At 42.0% G+C, this 22,807-nt stretch overlaps 1 protein-coding gene across 4 annotated transcripts in view; it reads left to right on the top strand.

Annotated features, from left to right (window-relative positions):
- The window catches only part of GNAS (GNAS complex locus), a 220,204-nt gene that overhangs the window by 147,785 nt on the left and 49,612 nt on the right, over positions 1 to 22,807 (top strand). For all 4 annotated transcript variants that reach the window (XM_067554160.1, XM_067554161.1, XM_067554163.1 and 1 more), the window contains exon 5: positions 15,836 to 15,933. In XM_067554160.1, the coding sequence (XP_067410261.1) occupies positions 15,836 to 15,933 (98 nt within the window). The remainder of the gene's footprint in view (positions 1 to 15,835; positions 15,934 to 22,807) is intronic.

Genomic DNA, 22,807 nt, shown 5'->3' with positions numbered 1-22,807 from the left:
ACCCTGGCCTCTCCCGTAGAGCTTTGTGTTCAGCTTTGGAAACGTGCCAGTTACTAGAGAATATCTTAAACTATTCGTAGGTGTGTGCTTCCTGTGAGATAGCATCAGCACCATAGTCCCCTGAAATAGCAAGCAATAATTAGCACTTACTCACACCATTTAGGAATGTGGATGATTTCCTATCCAAATGAGTAGCTAATTAAACCTTGTATTCTGTTATTCCATAAATTAGTGTAACTACCCAAAGGGTGGGGATCATTTGGGTTCCTAATCTGAGTAGCCTTAACATCAGTAGTGCTCCATTTGATTTCAAATCTGAACAGAATGAAAGAAATCTGTTCCTCATGTATCTGATTATCCTAGAAGGAAAAATCAACCTTTTGCCGTTTCTGCTGGAATGTACCAGGGTGCTCTACTAGCATTCTGAGCTCCTATGTTCTTATACCCAGGTGTAAGTGGAATGCAGCAGTGCTGCTTGACTCTCATGAAAGTAAACTTTGTATGCCCACAGTTTATAGAGCATGGTTGTAAAGGAATTTGCAACCAAGGTTTTGGGGTTATTTTTATATATAAAAACTAAACAGCCTGGAAGAGAAATCTCCCCTGAGATATGGTTTTACAGCTCAGAATGTGATTTTGTTTGACCTTTACTCACTAGGTTTACTAGGGGATGACCTATCTAAAACTCTTATTATGAAACGTGTAGTTTCATGGGACACTGAACTTTGTCCTAACAAAATTGAATCCTAGTTTTAACCACAACATTGTGTAACTACTGTACACACCTTTTTAATAGTTTTTTTTTCTTCAAGTAACATTGACCTTAGCTGGAATCAGTAAACAAGCAGTTCTAATGTCAGATCCACCCTATGTTATATTTTACAAAGAGAAGGTAAGGTTACGCGTCCATGGTCCATGTTCCTGTAAATGTGGTGTCATGGTTTCAGTTGCCCTGCCAACATCATAATGCCTATAAAACATTGCTTCATAAACTACATTTAAAAAAGTCCCTTGGGTATTTATATATTTGGAGGGAACAAAGCCTTTCAGACAGTTTGTCCAGTTTTTTTCTTCCTTTTTTTTTTTGCTAATATTTTATCCTTAAAATGTCTCTCAGGAGCCTGATCTTGGATTCTTATTTTTTCCCAGGCCTGGAGTTTGTCTCCTGAGGATTATATTTTAAAAAAGAGAGAGAGAGAGAAACATTGAACTTCAAGTGTTCTTAAGTCTTTAACACTTTCTCTAGCTGACATTTATAGAACACTAGCTCACCTGAATGCCATTACTTAATTTATTAAGCATTTGTCTAAGTCCTCCATTATAAAGAGAGAATTTTAACTTTTGATTGGACTCTGCACTGCTGAGTAGAGCATACCCTTGCTCTCATCCAGTGTTTTATCTCAGCAACTTCTTTCCTGGGTGGAACACGGTTTCCTTGTCTCTTGTAAATAGTTTTTCCCCCTCCAGATGTCTGCTGAAACTCCCATAAATAAATATATGTAGGTTCAAACTATTGCTTATTCATTCACTGTGTTAGAGAATTCTCAACAGTTCCTGGAGGAACAAAGCATTTCCTAGTAAATAAAACAAAAGCAATTATAAGCACATTTCTTTGTCATATAAATTAGGAATTTTAAATATTATCATGTTACTGTATCATCTTCTCTATCTAGCCTCAGAATTTTCATGGACACTGTACTAAGAAATCTATCAGATTGTTATCCCCACTTTCAAGCAGGCAGTTCTAGTATTCTGTTACATATTCAGGCTTTGTTCTCTAATATTGCCTTTCCATGCTATAATGCGTTTGGGTTTTACTGCCCTACAAGTTGGAGATTTCATCTTTTGTTTTTCAACCCTCTCATCGATATTCTTGGCTCTTTTCTGTTTAGTGACCATACATCTTTTCCCATTGCTCATTTTGAAAGTGAGCCACTTACATTTGTTACAAGTATTGGTCTAGATCCTGCCCTGTTCAGAATATTGTGTGCATGGGGAGCTGAAAAGGGCATTTGGTCCTCCACAACCCACATTTGCTCTGAGTAGGATGTGATTCCTGACCATTCTAGCACACAAGCAAGAACTCCAAACATCTGCCCAAGTACTGCACTGATCCATAATCTAGAGTTTCAAGGGGAGTGTGGCCTATTGCTTAAGGAGTGCGCTCAAACTTGCAGCTAGCTAGCACGTGTCCTTGCCCAACATGCATAGTTTCAACTCAGGCCCTGTCCTCTCTGTAGTCAGTGTCATGCTAGCATGGTTTTCCTAACCTCTCTGGGTATGGATTATTTTCCTCTTCTGGATTATGTTATCACTGTGTCATAAAACTGAGTTATAGACTACTGAGGTGGCAAGTGCACAGTCTTGTCAAACAATGCCTATGCTAAAAACCATGTTAACTTCTATATTTGGGGGGCAGCTCCACTCAGCCCAATGGGGCTGTGCATTGGGGGGGGGGGGGGATTCCACACCAGCTGGAGGCTTGCAGTTTGGGGTTGGGCAATGCCCTCCCTTCCCCCCTCTCCTCCCAAATTTCCCCCATGGTTTTCAGGAAGAATCTCTCTTCACTCTGTTCAGGTATGCCATGTTGTCAGCAGTGGTTTTGAAGCTCTGCTGTAGCTTATGCCATTTCAACCACAGTTTAGATGTGTATTGTGCACCTGTTAATTAATTTTAGTGGCAAATTACATGGGATGAAGAAAACCATTCTGCTTATCAGTTAACGCAGACTGCTAGCACTACTTTACTTGTCCAATAATATGGATAACTTTTGGACTACGATTTTAGATGTTATAAGATTATGGGGTCTTATCTCTCATTAAACTGTCATTCAGGTTTGTTTTTAGTTCTCCTATTGAAGAGTTTCATTATATAGTGCAGGAAAAACCTGCATTGACACTGCTATATGGTGTGTTATATTAGAATGTGCCAACAAATGAATCCCTGTTATGGAAACAAAAAATAGACAGGTGAGGACTAGTCTTTTGGCTATTTCTTTCCAGGAAACTTCCCTAATACAAAATGTGACTGGTCATTTTTGGCTAATTTGGTTCCTATTTCATTGTTTTTATTGAGGATCTGAATCAAACTCAAAAGCCTGTGACTTGCTTGACTTCAGTTGGTATCTGCTTACCCTTTTTTTCACCTAAATATGAAGCAAAATTTTATTTTCCTTAAGCAAACATCTTCCCCCTTATCTTGTTCCCCTGGCTAACATCTGTGACTTAAATGGAACCTTAAGGGTTTTCTCCAGTTTTTCCCTTAACCCTTTATTATTGTTACACGCATCCTTCATGCAGGAGTGTTGATTTAGTTATACTAAAGATTACTTCAGAATCCTTAGAATGTAATTGTTGTAATTTTTAAAAATTGAAACCTTTTTAAGTGACCAGTTAACATGCTTTAAATTACTCAAATCAGTTGTTTAAATCAGTGGTCCCCAAACTTTTTAGCCTGTGCCCTACCTTACCCCTGTCCGCATCTCCCAACCCCCCAGCTGGAGCTGGGAGCGGGGCCACGGTTGGGGGGCTCTGGTCAGGGCCAAGTGTTATTGTAGTGTGCTGTGACCAGGTGGGCCACAGCCAAGCCAGGGACTGGGCGCCAAGGCCATAGCTGAGCCAGGGTTGGAGGCAGCAGCCGGGCCTGGAGCAGAGTTTAAGGCAGAGTAGAGCTGGGTAGTGCTCCCTCCCTGCCGCCCCATGGGGGCTGGCCTGGGCCTCGCAACGTCCCCCTGTACATTCCCACACCCCAGGGGGCGCGCCCCACAGTTTGGGAACCTCTGCTTTAAATGGAAGTGGTTTTCTAATAAAGGTAGAGCACAATTACATTCTGTGTCTTGTTCTCATCTCTCACCAGTTTTACACTGGTGTAAATCTTCCTATCTTAAAAGAGATATTCCTGATTTACACTTGTGTAAGTGATATCAGAATTGAGGCCTAAATGTTTGAGGATTTTTTAAGATTGCCCCAATATGGGAGTTTCAGGTATGACTGTAGTTATGCATGTAATTTTTTTTTAATTCTTACTTTATAATACACTAATCTGTTACTTACTATTTATTGTAGGTCCTGATTTTGAAATACCAATAAAGTTCAAAGAATGTGGACTTGAATTCTTTTTCCATCACATATGAACAGTTGTTAACCATATTAAAAAGATTGTATAAATATTGATAGGTGAAGTTCAGCTTAGCAGGACGGACACCAGAAAAGTCTAATCTGAAGTATTAAAATATTTTATTGCTAATTTCGCCCAAATTTCCTGCCTATTAAGACAGGAGGAGGATAAAGAAGATGGCCTTTCATTTACCCTTCTCACACTACTGTAACCCAAATGTTCTTCTTCGAGTGCTTGCTCATGTCCATTCCCAACTCAGGTGTGTGTGCACGCCACATGCACCGGTGCTGGAAAACTTTTTTCCCTTAGTGGTACACATACGAGCCGCTCTAGTGCCCCCTGCAGCGGTGCACACATGTGCCCGCATATAGGCGCCGCCGGCTCCCTCTCTCTCTCTCTGTTTCTTCTTGCTGCCAGTGAAGTGCTGGAACGTCTCTTGCCTTCGCAAGTTCTCTCACTAAACCTAGTGGTTTATTCTCTGTTCTGCTGTATATAGTTTGTTTCTTAGTTCTAGTTAGTTAGTTAGTTAGAGTCCCAGGGTCGGGGCATGCCCTGTTCACTGGGATTTATAACCTGCGCTTCATGTAAAAAGCCTATGCCACAGAAAGACCTGCTTCAAAGTTGTTTGAAGTGTTTGGGTGAAGTGCATGTCAGTGAGAAGTGTAAAATCTGCAAAAGTTTTTGCCCACGGACTGAGAGAGGCCAAGATATTCATCTCCGGGCTATCCTGATGGAGTCGGCACTCAGACCGGTGTCAGAACCCTGCAGATTGGACTCTGCACCGAGCATGACGGCCTCAGTACACGATGCACAGTGCACCTCTGGCGCCATCTTCCTCTTCTTGGCACCGGTCACGGTCCCTGGTACCAAAAAAGAGGCTGAAGAAGACTCGTGTGGAACGTGGTCGCTTCCCTGTGGCTAAAGCCAAAGGGGATCAGGCGAGACTCACGTCGGGCTGCCATTCCTCCCCGCTTCAGAAGGGGTCCCTCACCGCTGTGAGCATTGACCCCGGCACCAGGTGGTCCTCAGACTCCTGGTAGCGATAGAGGCCCTCACCTCTTAGTGGTGCCGTCGACACCAGAGATCTTCCAGGCCATGAAAGACCTCCTGGTGCTGTCCGTGATGCCGACGCCGAGGGATGGCAGGCTGCCACACCGTGATTTGGCACTGGTGGGTAATGTATTGAGGGACAGATCAGCTTGACCGTCTCCATCTTCGAGACAACATTTGCCGCTGTGTAGGCACTCCCTGGAGTCAAGACCATGCTCTCTGGGTCAGGATAGCGCCGGACCAGGCTCTCCAGAGACCCGGCACCGGGTTGAATACCGAAGGTGGCCCGGTCTGCGACATGTTTCTCTGGCACCGGGGCCCTGTTCGCCTAGCCCTTATAGGAAGCCGAAAGATGAGAGCCGGTCCTGTCACACCCATCATTCAGGCTCTCCCCACCTCTCACCGGTGCCGGTGCATCAACGGGCTCCGCACGCCACGAAAGATACTTGGAGTCAACACCACCCTGGCCGACAGACAGAAGCGACTCCTCTGACAGCTAGGAAGCTGTTCATACCAGGCAGGTTCCAGCTGCAATGCCCGGCTCCCGACGGTGCCACCTATGGCAGCGTGGCTGCAGGGACAATGGCCTGGTCCATGGCCTTATTGGGGTTTTCTTGTGGGGATGCCGCAAACCAGTTCTGGGAGAGAACATTGGTGCCGCACTCCTCCATTCCCCCAAAGTTTGGCACCGCACCCAGATTCAGGCTCTGATCGAGACGACTCACATGCATCGAGCCTGGGGTGAACCACCACACCCAGGGCAGACTCCTCCCCCAGGCCAGGTGCTGGCCTTATCCTCATCGTCTCTGGACAAAGAGGTCACGGGATCCTTGTCTGCGATGCCAGTAGATGACTTCAAGGTGCATCAGGACTTGTTGAAAAGGGTCGCCTCAAACTTGGGCCTCAAAATAGAGGAGCTGGATGAGCCGGTGGACGATCTCTTTAGAATTTTGGCCTCAACAGCCCCTAGCAGGGTAGCCCTCCTGCTCCATGAGGGGGTTGTTAAACTGGCCACGGCTGTGTGGCAAACCCGGCCTCTCTGCCCCCCATTCTAAAAGGACAGAGAGAAAATATTATGTACCAGCTAAAGGGTTTGAATATCTTTATACATACCCCACGCCAGGATCCCTGGTTGTCACAGCCACCAATGAAAGGGACAGACAGGAAAGTTAGCTCGACCCCTAAACACAAAGACACCCAGAGACTCGACTTGGTTGAAAAATTTATTCCATGGCCAGTCTCCAGCTACAGGTAACGAACCAGCAAGCACTGCTGGGTAGATACCATTTCAAAATATGGCAGTCACTGGACAGGTTTGCAGACGCATTGTCCCCTTCCTCTAAGCAAGAATCTGAGGCCATCTTAGAAGAGGGGAGATCGATGGCAAGGGCATCCCTGCAAATGGCCTCCAATCCATTGAACTTGGCAGCCAGGACAATGGTCTCTGCAATATCGATGAGACGAGTGTCATGGCTGCAATTATTGGGTCTTTCATCAGAGGTCCAGCAGTCCAACCAGGACCTCTTTTTCGACGGTATGGCCCTCTTCACTGAGCAAATGGACTCCAAGCTGCATGGCATGAAAGACTTAACAGCTACTTTGAGGTCCCTTGACCTGTATACACCTTCTTCATCTAGGAGGCACTTCAGGCTCCAGCAGGAAGAGCGTTCTGGGGACTCCTATAAAAAGAAAAAATAAAGACTATAAGAGACACTAGAGCCGATCGTCATCTGCTAGCCCTCACCCAGGCTCTAGCCGCCATAATCGAGGCAGGAAACAGGCATTTTGAAGGTGCGCCCGAGAGCAACCTGCCAGTTACACTTACAGATCCACCCCATCTTCTGTTTTCCTTTTGTTTGGCCTGTTTCCTCCCAGCCTGAGCCACCATACAGATGGCTGCTCAGTGTGGTGGCCACTGGCTACATTCTCCAGTTTGCCTCACTCCCGCCTTCCTTCCCTGTCCCTCTTCAGGGACCCCTCTCACGAGCAACTCCTTGAACAGGAGGTGTGAGCGCTTCTACAGGTGGGCGCAGTGGAAGAGGTCCCATGAGACTTACAGGGTTGAGGTTTTTACTCCTGTTACTTCTTAATTCCAAAAGCAAAGGGAGATCTGCGCAAAGAGCACTTAAGGTGCCTCAACAAATACTTCAGAAGGCTAAAGTTTCGTATGGTTTCCCTTGCCACCATCATTCCCTCTCTGGATCTGGGCAACTGGTATGCCACTCTATTTAAAGGACACTTATTTTCACATTGCTATCTTCCCTGGCCACAGGAAATTCCTGAGATTTATAGTGAGAGATTGCCATTACCAGTTTGCGGTGCTCCCTTTTGGCCTCTCGACTGCGCCAAGTCTTCACCAAGTGCATGTTGATGGTGACGGCACACCTCCACAGAAAAGGAGTGCAGGTATTCCCTTACCTGGACGCTTGGCTCATCAGGGACAGGTCTAGATCTCAGGTTCGGGCCAGCATCACGGCTACCCAAAGCGTTTTCCAGGCACTGGGTCTCCTAATCAACAAGCAAAAATCCACGTTAGTTCCTGTGCAGAGGATAGAATTCATTGGGGCGATGCTGGATTTGTTCAAGACCAGAGTGTTCCTCCCAAGGGAGTAGTTCCTGACAATGTCAGAGATCGTAACCCGCATTTTGGCCCACCCTCTCATGACAGCGAGAGTCTGCCTTAGCCTCCTGGGACATATGGTGGCCTGCACTTATGTGGTTCCCCATGCCAGGCTGCACCTCAGACCCCTCTAGATGTGACTAGTGTCAGTGTACTCTCCAGCCAGGCACCAACTGGACAGGATACTTTCGGTGCCTCTGGAAATACTTACCTCCCTGGTTTGGTGGACGAGCCCGCGCCAAGTGCTCTTGGGAATGCCCTTTGAAGAGCCCCAGCCCATCAGTAGTTCTGATCTCAGTTGCCTTGGACTTGGGATGGGGCGTTCACCTGGGTCCCCTACAAACCCAAAGCATGTGAACCTCACAGGAACAGCTGTGCACATCAATATCAAGGAGCTCAGAGCAATTCGTCTGGCCTGTACGGTTTTCCTTCTGCATCTATCCCACAAGGTGGTGCAGATCCTCATGGATAATTTGGCCTCGGTGTACTATATCGACAGACAGGGCGGGGCCTGGTCCCTAGCCCTGTGCAAGGAGGCTATGCATTTCTGGACTTTGCATCACTCATGGTATTCGGGGAGATGCATTGCTATTGGGCGGAGTCAACAACCCGTTGGTGGACCATCTCAGCAGGTCCTTCTGCTCTCACCACGAGTGGTCCCTCCATCCAGAGGTAGTGACCCGAATCTTCTAAAGATGGGGCAATCCCTGAGTGGACCTCTTCGCCACCAGGACAAACAGGAAGTGCTGCCGCTTCTGTTCCCATCAGGGACTCAGTGCAGGCTCTATCACAACGCCTTTCTCCTTTCCTGGTCAGGGAGTGTCTTGTACGCCTTCCCCCTGATTCCTCTAATTCACAAGATTCTTCTGAAAGTGAAGAGAGACAAAGCTCGGGTTATTCTTGTGGCCCCAGCATGGCCCCAACAACATTGGTTCGGGATGCTGCTGGAGTTGGCAGGACCCAGGCAATGGTCCCTGCTGCTGCAACCAGACCTCCTGTCCCAAGACCAAGGTCACTTGATCCACCTGGATCTGGCCTCCCTTCACCTGATGTCATGGCTGTTCCATGGCTGAGTCAGAAGGAGCAGGCCTGTTCATCCCAAGTTCAGCGTGTGCTCTTGGAGAGCAGGAAACTGTCTCTCATATCGGCTTATAGATCGAAGTGGAAACGCTTCTCCTGTTGGGCTGTCGAGTGTGGCATTTCCCCGATGAAGGCATCAGTTCCAACTATCTTGGAGTATTTGCTCCCTTTGAAGCAAGGGGGTCTGGCCTTCTCATCCATCAAGGTCCATGTGGTGGCCATATCTGCATTCCACCCCTTAGTAGGGGGTGGAACAATTTTTTTGCACAAGATGACAGTCAGTTCCTTAAGGGATTGGAAAGGCTTTTCCCGCCAATAAGGGAGCTTTCTCCTCAGTGGGACTTGAACTTGGTCCTCTCCAGGCTCACGGGGCCCCCCCTTTGGACCCTTGACTTCGTGCTCTCTTACATACCTGTCCTGGAAGGTGGCCTTCCTGGTGGCTATTACGTCTGCCTGGCGAGTTTCTGAGATCAGGGCGTTAACATCAGAACCACCTTACACAGTGTTCTATAAGGGCAAAGTCCAACTACGCCCACACCCAGCCTTTTTGCCTAAAGTAGTCTCTCACTTCCACTTTAACCAAGATATTTTCTTACCTGTCTTTTATCCCAAGCCTCACATCTCCAGTGAAGAGAGGCATTCATATTCCCTTGATGTGCGGTGGGCCCTGGCATTTTACATCGACAGAACTAAACCTTTTTGCCGATCAACACAGTTCTTTGTGGCAGTTGCAGACCGAATGAAGAGGCTACCGTTTTTTTCCCAGCGTCTCTCGAAATGGATTACGGCCTATATCTGGACCTGCTATGACCAAGCTGGGGTCGCACCTCCAATGGCCCTGACAGCCGACGAGAATGCAGGCATCATCTGTGGCCTTCCAGGCGCATGTCCCTATATTGGACATCTGCAGAGCAGCTACCTGGTCGTCAGTGCATAACTTCTTATCCCACTACGCCTTGACGCAACAAGCTCAAGATGACGCTGGCTTTGGTAGAGCGGTGCTTCAAGGGTCACCTACATGAACTCCTGCCCACCTCCGGGGAGACTGCTGGTGAGTCATCTAAGTTGGGAATGGGAATGGAGCAAGCACTTGAAGAAGAAAGAATGGTTACTTACCTGTGATTGTTGTTCTTTGAGATGTGTTGCTCATGTCCATTCCACACCCGCCCTCCTTCCCCTCAGTCGAAGTTCCAGCAAGAAGGTGGCGCCTATATGCGGCACATGTGTACGCTGCTGCAAGGGGTGCTAGACCTGGCTCATATAGGTACCACTAGGGGGAAAAAGTTTTCCGGCACCGGTGCATGTGGCACATACGCGCACCTAAGTTGAGAATGGACATGAGCAACACATCTCGAAGAACAACAGTTACAGGTAAGTAACCGTTCTTTATCGTGGGGATGACAGGACACATCATAATGAGAACAGTGTTGCAGGCAGGGCACATTGCAGATATGGATGTCAAGTCCAAACTCAGCCTTCTTGCTGTCTAGCCTGGAACTCAGGAGGCGCTAAAAGCCAGAATCTGGTGTTATTTTCCTCCCCTATAACATCATGACAAGAGGAGCTTCTCCTAACCTCCTTCCTGTATAGGTAGAGGTATAGGACTGTTAAGTGCTTAACTGTCTTGTTTCTGTCCTGCACCAGGTTGTAGTATGAAATGCTTTGGTTATTTTCAGCATGGCTACCCTGGCTTGTTCTGGGGCAATGTCCATTTTTAAATTGCTTCCATGTTGAGTTTCCGGGGAAGTTTTAGGGTTGTTTTTTTTTATGGTTTATTTTTACATTCCTCTGTTCACATAAGCTTGCTGCTCTTAGACCTACTTGCTGTGGTGGATATTCCTCACAAGAAACCCTTCCTATAAAATATGAGTAAGACATCAGAATGGGAGTCCAGGAGTTCTGTTCCTAGTTGTGCCAGAGATTTCTTCTAGGATCTTGAGTAAGTTATCCAGTGACTGTGCTTTGGTTCCTTCCTCGCAGGGGTTGAGACTAAATTTGTTAATGTTTGCAAAGCATGTTAGGGTCCTACGTTGAAAGGGTCTAGAAAAGTGCAGTGTATTAGAGTTAACATACTTTTAAATCATCATTAATTGGGTAAGTCTATTGCCTTTGACTCTTGGTGCATTTGGGAGGTGGGAGACCCCTTCTCTTACTGATTGAGGGGCCAGCCAGGGACTGAAGGAGATTTGACGGTGGGATGTTCCAACCTCTAGGTATGAGATTTGGGCATTTTACAGGTTAGTATGTGTCACTGTCCTTTTGACTCCTTGGTTGTGTTTTGCTCAAATGAGCCAAAGTGAGACATTGGTGTCCCTGGGTGACAGTTTACGGTAGAAAGGGACTGGAGTTAACCTGCAAGGGTCAGACTGCCCATGGATAAGTGAGAGCTGGATACATGAGAATTAAATTAGTGTAGATTTTGCCACAATCTCAAAAAGCTTTTGGTCCTTTCTATCCATGACTACAGTAATAAAAGGAGCACAAGTTCTTTGTCATGGCCTTCAAATAAATAGAATGTCAGGACATCGAACAGTCTTGGAACAGAACATACTGAACAGCTCCAGTAAATCATTCAGCTGTTAATATGAAGTAAAAAGTATAATGAAATTGTGGTAGTTTTATATTTTCTCAGTTGTTTTGCTGCTGTTTTGAAGAGATGCATCAAGGTAACAAAACTCTGGGGCAAAAGAAGTTAGTGGGAGAGATGGTAAGAGTGGTGGAGGAAGATCAAAAGTACGTTGGAACATAAAGTTCAGATCTTGGTAGATGCAACAGAGGTTCATTGTTCTAATACATTTTTTTCATTAAGCTACTGTTTCTTTTCTTCTAATACAAACATACATTTGCAGCTCTTGAGGAAGCTATATGCATAGCTGAATTTTCAGTTAATTTGTGTTTTAGTTCATTTTTATGCTGACTACTGATTTGAAAAAAGAGACTGAATATTTTAGTGCATATTTGAAGATAATTGACCTGTTCGATGATGTCTTTCAATTTAAAATGCAAGTCTGTTTCAATTCTAAATGTACATCAAACTGTTGAGCTAGCTATCTCGAATCTGGTGGGGCAATTCAAGTTCAGCTATGAGAAAATTCCATGGAAGTGCAAATCGATCTTTCTCTTTTTCCTTCTTTTTTCTTTGGTAATGAAAACAGCAGAGACTTTGGGCAACACATCCTTTCCCTCACTGTACTGTGAATAGCTTTATAACTAAAAATAAACTCCAAGTTTTGGGACCAGGGAAAGGAGAAATCAGAACAAGAAAAACCTAGAAAATACAAAGCTTTAATCAGATGGCAACTCCTGGGGTAGGAGATGCCTTCTAGCAATCACCATTTATTTGGAACACAGAAGCGCAAGTACCTCTACATGTCTGTGTAGGTTTGAACATAAATGAACCAGTCTGTGTTTCTCATTTTTTTAAATTAAGTGAGTAGATTCCTGACACTTTCAAAACTATAAACAGACTTCAGATTCAGGCAATATATCACCCTTGAGTGAGGAGGAAAAGAATAAAATAAATATTTTTATCATAGCAGATTTGGGGAACTTGAAAGGTAACCAGAGTGTTTGTTATGGTCCAGTTTAAATGCCTCAAAACTAAGTTTAGAATTCTTATTTTTTCATTTTAATTTTTTAAACATTTATTTTCAGCAGGTAGGGTAAATGACAAGCCTATCACAATAATAAACCTCTTTCTGTGGAAATTTACTCATGTGTCATTAATAAATAGACTGAAAAAATATTCTGATGAGGTATATAAATCATTCCGCTAGATGAATGTGGCCCTGTAATAACACCTAATCTGTTCATGGTATATGTACATATTGAGGAACTAAATGTGTGTTAATCAGATATAGAATTTACTGCTGTTTCATATGCTGTCATTATGATAGATGAACAGCAAGTAGGCCTCAGAAGTGATGACCCTTAACCAAGAGCTCCCTGTCTCCCATCTCTGGATTTAATAATGGTATTCCAGCCAACTGTAACATGACATAGAGAGATGTGGTCTTTGGAGACAGTCAGCATGTTGAGTTGCACTTAAAAGCAAACTGAAAGCCAGTGCAAAGCTCAAAGCACCGGTATTACCTTTGTCTTTATTTATTTTTATTTATTTATTTACTCTCTGTGCATATGAACAGTTCAGGATCTTACTGCTTGTATCAGGAAACCCTCAAAGTTGGGTATTGAACCGTGTCTAAACAGGCCTTCTAAGCGATCACTTACATAGCAGGGAAAACAGTCATCACTGGCATGAAGAGTCAGTCAGTACAATCTACAAATTGTGAATCATCTCTTGGAGAAGGTAGATTTGGATCTGCACTCTTCTTATAGTTGAAAAATTAATTAACTAATTAAACAAAAAATCTTAAGACAAAAGAGTTCCTTTGCATGGTTTTATTTATATGCCCTGGTCTACACTTACCTGGAGATTTGGCGGCAGTCAATGGGAGTTATGCAAGCTACACAGAGTAGCTTGCGTAACTCCTGTTGATTACTGTGCTTCCCTTCTGCACGCCGTCTTCACTGCACTGCGCCGACGGGAACTGCGTTCCTGTTGACGCAGCACTATGACACTTGGGGTGGTTTACAAGCGTCAATTTCCTGATTGATTGAGCGGGTCTACACTGACTGCTCAATCGATCCAGAAAGATCGATCTGATGGCAGCGACTTTGCTGTCGTCAGTGTAGACATACCCTATGTCTTTTTGGAAAAGTGGCAGGTTTTTTGCATAGCACATGCTTTCCAGTTTGTATTACATCTGCATTCTGGGATGGGATGTTATTGTTTCTAAATTTCTTTTGTAGGTCTGTGTCAAAGTACTTTTCAACTATTTGCATCACCATATACTTGGAACATAATATAGCATGTGATGTTTATTTGTCTCCTCTTCCCCATTAGTTGATTAGTGTACCCTTATTGTGTGGAACTGGAATTTGTAGATATATATTTCTTAGATAATGTAAATGCACAGGGTAAACTGAAGATATTGTGCATTTATTTTTTCAGTAAATGTATTGAGGGTTTTATTTGTTACCATACGTATTTTCTTAATTAGGATTTTGACTTATTGCATGGAATATGTATTCAACATATTCATAAATGATCTGGAAAGAGTGAGATGGCAAAGTCTGTGGATGGTAGAAAACTACTCAAGATGGTTAAGTCTAAAGCAGACTGCGAAGAGTTACAAAGGGATCTCACAAAACTGGGTGACTGGGCAACAGAATGGCATATGAAAGTCAATGTTAATAAATGCAAAGTAATGCACATTGGAAAACATAATCCTGACTATACATATAAAATGATTGGATCTAAATTAGCTGTTACCACTCAAGAAAGGGATCTTGGAGTCATTGTGGATAGTTCTCTGATACTCAGAGTTTTTTAGTTCTGATGCACATTAACAGAATGTTGGGAATTATTAGGAAAGGGATAGATAGTAAGACAGAAAATATCATATTGCCTTTTTATTATTCCATTAATCCTCTATTAATTCAATATTGTGAGCAGATCTGGTTGCTCCATCTCAAAAAAGAGGTATTGGAATGGGAGAAGGTACAGAAAAGGCCAACTAAAATGAATTAGAGTTATGGAAAAGCTTCCATATGAGGAGAAATTAATAAGGCTGGGGACTTTTCACCTTGGAGAAGAGATGACTAAGGGGAGATATGATAGAGGTCTGTACAATCATGACTGGTGTGGAGAAAGTATATAAGGAAACCTTATTTACTCCTTCTCAAAACAAAAACTAGGGGTCACCAATAAAATTAATAGGCAGCAGGTTTAAAACAAGCAAAAGGAAATATTTCTTCACACAATGCACAGTCAACCTGTAGAACTTCTTTCCAGAGGATGGTGTGAAGGCCAAGACTATAACTAAGTTCAAAAAAGAACTAGATAAATTCATGGAGGATAGGTCTATCAGTGGCTGTTAGACAGGATACGCAGAGATTGCTTTTTGCCAGAGGCTGGGAATGGCTGATGGGATGGATCATTTGATGATTACTTGTTCTGTTCTGAAGCATGTGGCATTGGCCGCTCTCGGAAGACAGGTTACTGGGCTAGATGGACCATTGGTCTGACCCAGTATGTCTGTTCTTATATTCTTATCTATTGGTGGAGAAGAAAGTACCTGTGATTTTTGTTCTCTGCAGGTAGTGATTTTTTTTGAAAGCACTTAAATCACTTAGGAGCCAGCTCCCATTTTCAGACGTGGCTTAGGCACTTGGGAGCCCACATTTCATTGAAAAAGAGTGGGACTTGGCATTTAAGTCACTTTTTTAAATGGTCACTTTAGTGCTTTTGGAAAATTTTACCCTAGATCCATACTAAGTCACCTACTGTGCATTGGAGTTGTTGTTTGAAATTGGCGATATTCTGTGTACATCTTTTGGTCACATGGCCTGTGGATTCCCCAAGAGTTCTAAATTATTTTAGTTTGTTATTGAGCCTCTGTGTCTTGTGTCTAAAATCAGGGATCTGGCTCTATCATGGTCTCTACCTTTATGTAAGAATTACATGTAAGTATGCATTGTTTAAAAAAAAAAAAAAGACTCGGCACTGATTTAGCAATGTAAATGTGCTAGCCACTGTAAATGGTGAACTAAGTAACACAAGGAAGGTAATATCAAGAGTTGGCGAATGAGAGAAATTGAGGAGCAAGCTTTTCCAAACAATTGGTGGTACTTATTGAGAAGTACAGACAGTGTGTTCAAAGCTGTACATGTATGAGAATGTGATCTGTGCCCAGAAAACTTACAATGTATTTGAACACGGACAAAACAGTTCAGAGACAGAGTATCAGATTGTATAACCTCAAGCTGGTGCAGAAATCTAGCTGTGTTCTAAAGTTAGCACTAAGCATGTTACATGGTTCATAATTATAAAACAGTTAAAATTGTTTTTCTTTGTATGTACATACTCTTTTTCTTGCTGACTTTTTCCATCTGTTTTGCTTTCAGGAGTTTTATGAACATACAAAAACACTTTGGCAAGATGAAGGTGTGAAAGCCTGCTATGAGAGGTCTAATGAATATCAGTTGATTGATTGTGCACAGTAGTAAGTAGTACTTTTTTCTGATATAGTCAATAGCCACAATTTTCTTTGTGATTGCAAATGATAGAATCCACTTTATTTCCTGATAACATCTCTTCTGTCCCATGAAAAAAAAAAAAGGTTTCACTGCATAGTAAACACATCTTAATCAGCCACTTGTGGGACTACCAAAAACAGTCAGCTAAAGGTGGTCTTTACATGTTAAACAAAAATTATACTGCAAATGCAGGAGATACCTTAAAAAGGTCTTGACAGGGGACTGTTTTTTTCTGAGATGGACTGCATCTTAATAGTGTGCCCGAAAGCCAACCCCTTCTTCTCCATTGACAATCACTTGAACCCCACCTCCTTTTCCATTGGCAGTCAAATAAAATCCCTGAGGCAACAGCACCTGTTTACATGGAGCAGTTATATTGGGGAAGCATTTACAGTAGAACCTCAGAGTTATGAACATCTCGGGAGGTTGTTCATAACTCTGAACAAAACAATATGGTTGTTATTTCAAAATTTTACAACTGAACATTAACTTAATACAACTTTGAAATACTACAATACAGAAGACAAATGCTCCTTTCCCTTTAATTTTTTAGTAGTTAACGTTTAACACAGTACTGTACAGTACTGTAGTTGCTTTTCTTTCTTTTTTTTTTTTTCCTCTGTAGCTGCCTGATTGTGTACTTCTAGTTCCAAATGAGGTGTGTGGTTGACTGATCAGTTTGTAACTCTGAGGTTCTACTGAACTTTATTTGTAGCTTTTTAATGCATTTTAATAGCTGAAAAGAAGGAGGTGGAGCCACCAGCCAGCTGCTCATGGACAATCGGCAGGGACTGGATGAACAGTTCATGCACAGTTCAGAATGGGAATCACTCCAATCCCATATTAACATTACTATGTATAGTCATAATTTAGGCACATTGAGACGGGATGAAAATTTGCAATTCTTCACTCATAGCATAGTTGAGAAGTTTGGTTGTTTTACTGTGTTACATTTGTTTTATAAAAAGATTACTTATACTTAGGCGAGAAGGATCCACCAGAAAACATCTAGTTCTCAAGTGCATAATGAAATCTTTTTTATTTGAAAGAGTTATAGTTGAAAGGTACCATCTATTAATACTGGAGTCTGTCTTTCTCTTTAACTTTTGATAGAATTCAAAAGTAAGATTTTGTGGTTGAGGAAACAGTTGAATCTCTAATTATGAGAGGCCTGGAGTGCTTGTGTGTAGGACTGGGTCTTTCACAAGTTTAAGAGCATTAGATAAAGTAGAATATGACTTTGTCTCTGTTTAACCCTAGACCAAAAATAAATGTAAAATTATCATTGCTAGAAAAGCTTGGCACAGTTCTGGGTCTTAAGAAACCACTTTAAAGTTATGCCAGTGTTTCTAGTACAATTTTGTTTGACCTGCAGATATTTTTCTAGTCCTTTACATGGTCACTTAGTGGTTTAATTGTAAGTTTATTCGTTACACAACAAGAAATATTAAAGGGTTTTGGGAGTTTGATGTGTAACACTATGCCCTAAAGTGTTGCCCTTGTATTGTCCTTACTAACGGAAATAGTAAAAACCATGTATTGTTTCTGGTAGTGTTTGGTTACCTTGCTATTTCTGCTAGCAGAAGTAGGTGGTAGTGTTTGGAACTTGTGCTCACTCGTCATGTTGCTGTGTACTGGAATGGGATAACAATTTTATGTTTTGCTTTAAGATGATAATTCAGGAGAAAACTTTAAAATATTTTTTCCAGACATTGATGATTGCTGGACATTGACTTTATGTTGAATCAGCAGTCAGGAATGTCTTTTTGTGTTGGTTTTACCATCCTGCTCCATATAGTAGAACTTTGATTTTTACAGCATGAGTTGTTCAACCAAAAATAAAACCTGACCACTGGTGACAAATTACAGACATTTTTCTAAAATATTTTTTACTGTCCAACTTGTTTTTAATTTATTCTGTAATCTCAATGTTTGTATTGATGTAATTTAGAATTTGTTGCAACTTTGTGGTAGTTCTTTTTATAAAGGATTTTTTTCTTGTTAATCCTAGTTCCTTTTTTTGGTGCTTTTAGACACTGCACTATTTTGGGGTTTTTTTGTTTGTTTGTTTTTTGTTTTGTTTTTTTAAATCATCTGAGGACCAAAAGGAAGATGTTCATAATGAAAACTGTTTGCTCAGGAATTAACTCTGCTTTAAAATCACAACGTGCCTCGTTGCTACTGAATCTTCTAGAAAAGTGTCAAAAATTACTTTGGCAAAATTATAATGACAGGCTGATTGTTATCTTGAAATTAATCCAATGACCACATTTAAAACAAACAAAAGAAACCCACTAAAGACAAAACAGAGATTTAACCAGTAAGGGTTATTTTGGTTTTAGTGTAGAGTCAACCATTAATAATAGTAATGGGATTTAGGTTTCTATTCTGCAGTTAACTCACTCTTTTAAGTGGGCAGTTCGTTCATAGAAAATATCCAAGTTTTTTAAATTTTTAAAACTGCCAGAATAAAACAAGAAATTGGCACTTCTGAATTTAAATAACAATTCTATTATTTTTTGTTTTCAAAATAAATCCATCTTCCAGGAAGTGTTTTTTTGGTCCTCCAAAGTTAAATTTTTTTAAAATGTTCAGTGATTTCTGTCTTTGAGCTATTCACACTCTAGTTTCTATACAGTTTCACTGATAGAGGTTGACAGTTATCAACTCTTAAGGCTGATTGCCTTTTGTAAATGTGTGTATTATTTTTTACCTTAATGAAGATGACTAGGACTGCGTTCAAGTGTTTGTTGCTTAATATGTAGCTTTTTTACTGGTGCAGTCTAATTCTTACACATATAATAAGCACATTTGTACTTTTGCATACTAGTGTATTAATGTACAAAAGGGTTTGCAAGGTACAGGATTCTTAGGCTGTTTAAAACCAAGCTTTTCAGTCTTTTCATAAAGTAACAGTGAAGAAATCAGCTTGGAATGTATATATTTATTTGGTGTTCCAAATTTTGCTTATCAAAGGGGAACTTAACCCATCCCTGTGCAAAGCATGCATAAAGCCCTCACAAAAAGCCTTTGTGTGGGAAGAATGGAGGTTGAGAGGATGGCATCTGTCTTCAGTCAATGTAGTCCAGCCCGTGCTTTGCTGCTGTTCCACCCAATGGGCTAGCAGAGCAGCTACTGTCCCCTCCATTCACAACTTAGGCATTTTTGGGTGTGGATAGTGACCCTGTGACTCCTCCCTCTCCTTCCATACTCGCTGTTTGGAGCCAGCAGCTCTCAGCAGTGCAAAGGGAGCGTGGAGACAGGCCTGTATGGCCTTTCCACCTGCATGCCTCCTTGCACAGCAGCACAATGGAGGTTAAAATGATACAGAAGGGGGACGGCTTTCTGTACTAGGGTGAGACACACCTCAAGCCAGCAATTTGTGTGTAATGGAGTGTGAATTAAGCTTTATTTTTACTAGGTTTGAGGCTTGCAATTCTGTTGCTTCTCACTGAATCCATCTGCCTGTCCATAGTTTGCCAAAATGGAAAGACCAAGCCCTGCTCCATGGCCTAAACTGACCTCCATTCTTTTAGATATTAAAAAGTGAAATGATTTAGTCCTTTTAATCTCTCTTTTCAAGTGGAAAAATCTGAGGAGTTGGCTTGGCTTACTTCTGCTTAGCTTTGTTTCTCCTTTTATAGTTCTGGGTTTTAAAGTTGATTCTCTGTATTGAGAGAGAGAGAATAGCTATTTTCCAACAGGGTATCAGTGATACTTAAAATTGTTACTTCTGATCTTGGATCATGTTGAAAAGCAAGAGATTTTGGGATGTGCAGACTCACTCTTTCACAGGCCATGAAGAACCCACCCAGGGGTGTAGGGCAGAGGCAGTTATCCCAGCTGCCTCTCCCATCCCTGTGAAATAAGCCCATCCCTTATCTAATCAATCATATTTATAGCACACACATTGCTGTATTGTCTAGGCACCAGATTCTTGGAGTAGTATCTCTCTCCCATGTCTGCCCATCAGCTAAGCCTGGTAGTTACTTTATTCTGACCATTTTAAAACTTTTCAGCATCTTCCCATGGTAGGTTAATATTTAATGCATCCTAGATGCCTCTTTTTTTCTCTCCTGCTTCCCTTCCCCCCACTCAAATATACCTTATGATTAACTTTACATGGAACTATTCGAGAGGCCCAAGGCTGTAACATTAACTGTAAGGACAGCTCATTTGCTGTCTTCTGTTCATCACTTAGGTTTTTTAGTACCCTCCTTCCACTTCTGCAGCTTGAAACGATACACAGGTTTGCTGAGAGTAAATGAAATTTGTCAGCATGGAGGCATCCCTGTTGATTTTGAAAGAGTAGCTGCCTCTACTCATCATGAGCTTTACTGTACTTCCTGCTTACTAATGCTTGCAGTTTCAGGGGACGGGGAAAGAGACAGTTTCCCTTCCCTTAACTGGATTTGGTAACTAGTTACTTTCAGTTCTGTTTTTAGAAAATGTGTGGTCTAGGAGCTTTCATCAAATTCGCTCAATATGGAATGCACTGTAGGTGTGAGAAGGGAACTATATTGAACAGCAGAACTAGGACTCCTTGTCCTTGAATATTCTAGAGATTCGCACTGGAAAAAAGTAGAAGTGTTTATGGAAGTTGCACTGTAATATTTATCATCATTTCTGGCTAGTGATATAGAATACAGAAAACTCAAAGCAATGATAGATAATTTAAAAACTTCCCTATCTAGTCCATGAAGGGCACAAAAATGCATTTTTATTAACGGATATACAGTATTATTTAATACTAAAGAATGTAGGGTTTGTTGTCTCCATTTTACTGCACAAGGGTATGTCTATATGTACAGTGCTGCAGCATGTCTGATGAAGACGCTCTATGTCGATGGGAGAGAGCTCTCCTGTCTGCTTAAAAAAAAACCTCTGCAAGCTGTGCACATCAATGTTGTGTCAGTGTAACTTACATTGCTTGGGTGGTGGAATATTCACATCCCAAGAGACCTAAGTTTTGCCAACATAGGTGATAGTGTAGACGTAGCCAGAAGACTTGTTTATAGCACTAAACGCCCATTTCTTTAGCTTGAATTTTGTTGTCCTTTAATAAAACTTGACTACATTGTATTAATGACTGGGATAGCCATTGTGAATGATCAACTGAATGTTAATGATTAATGAGCAAGTGAAACTGCACGACTACAAACCAATGATAATCATCACCAAATACAGTTTGTTGCTGTTCTATGTATTGTGGTAGCACCCATGGGGGGAGGGCCCATTTTGTTCAGTACTGTATAAACACATAATGAAGTTGTGCTCCAGATTGATAAAGGTATTTAGGTGCCTAAAGATGCAGATAGATGCCAAAATGCCTTTAACACCTTAGTCCTCTCTTCTTTGATTTTGACATTTATAGTTTATTTTAAACTAGGGGTAATGTCAGTGTTCTGCAGTGCATTTGGTAAAAGTAATGAAATCTTAGGGCTGGTCTACACTGGCAACAGCAGTCGACGGGAGATGCATAAGCTACGTAATCTCCCCTCAACGTGCTTACGTTAACATACCACAGCGTCTTCACAGCGCTGAGTCGACGGGACGTCCTCCCATCTATGCTGCCTTTCAGAGAGGTGGACTAATTGAGTTGTCCAGAGAGTGCTCTCCCATCGATTGAGCGAGTCTACACCAACCCGCTCAATCGATGCCTGCCACCACGGCAGTGTAGACATACCCTTAGTAATGTGAGACCTCGCTGCAGCCTCTGCTATTACATCTTTCAGAACGAGGGAGATCACCGTTTGTACATGTGAAGTGTGAATTAATTGGGTTCTACTGTAATGCATTGTCTTAATGCCGTGCTCTTGATTAATCAGACTGCTTCCATTAACTAATTTTCATGGCAGTCTTTACATCAGTGTATCGGTCAGTCAGTGTAATGTTTATAGGGAATAAAATCCATTAAGGGGCTTATCTTATTTGGAGGGCTAGCTTGTTATCAGAAAACAAAAGTTGCACTGATTGTTGTTTCAAATACTTACCAAACCACATGATTCCAAAACACAAATGTATCGAGTTAATTCAGCAGGACCATAAATTTTGCTGTAATTTCTGAATGATTTAATATTATACTTTGTGAAACTGGGTACAATAGGAAACATTGTTAAAAGTATATAAAATAAAAGGAATGCATTAAGATGTTAATTTATGGTTTAGGAGCTCAAGGATCAAACTACAGTAATTGCTGCCATTTTTTCATGAGGAGACTTTTGCCTAATCAAGTTGTCCACCCAGATTAACATATTTTTGACCCACTTTAGAAATTGTGCCGTATACACAGCAAATGTTTTTAGTCAAGTGCAATCTTATCCCAGACAATCCTAAAACTAATCTGAATAACCATTTTAATGTTTTAGGGCTCAGCTATTCTAGGCAGGGCTGTTAGCACCAGCTATTACTAAAATTGCCAGATACTTCCTATGATAAGACCCTGTTTTCAGTTGCTTATCACTTTGCCACACGTCAATAATTTGGGATGAAATTTTGCATGCCAAGGGTCTGCCTCAGGCTGAATTTTTTTTTCCGGAAGATTTTATTGAATATGTTTCAGCCTTTTCCAAGAGCCAGGCTAGGGAAAAATGGATTGTTTTGCCCAAATTACAAAGATGTTTTGGGGTTTTTTTTGTGAAAAGTTCTAGCACTCCCACACTTTAGAGCAGGAACTTAAAATTTGTGAGGTAACCTTTATATCAGGTATATGACTTTTGCAGTCCCCTTGAAATCTGCCAAATTTGGCCAAGGTATAAACCTTTGAAAAATCACAGTTGGCACATGCTCAGTAGACTTCTTAGATTTCAGCAGCTAAACTCCCTCAAGATTCCCTTTGCA

This window comes from Emydura macquarii, unplaced genomic scaffold, assembly GCF_026122565.2.
Source record: "Emydura macquarii macquarii isolate MOO-44397 ecotype Brisbane River unplaced genomic scaffold, CSIRO-AGI_Emac_v2 contig_1483, whole genome shotgun sequence".
Classification (NCBI taxonomy): Eukaryota; Metazoa; Chordata; order Testudines; family Chelidae; genus Emydura; species Emydura macquarii.
Note: the sequence above shows the minus strand (reverse complement) of the source record. Positions and strands in the feature narration are given on the sequence as shown.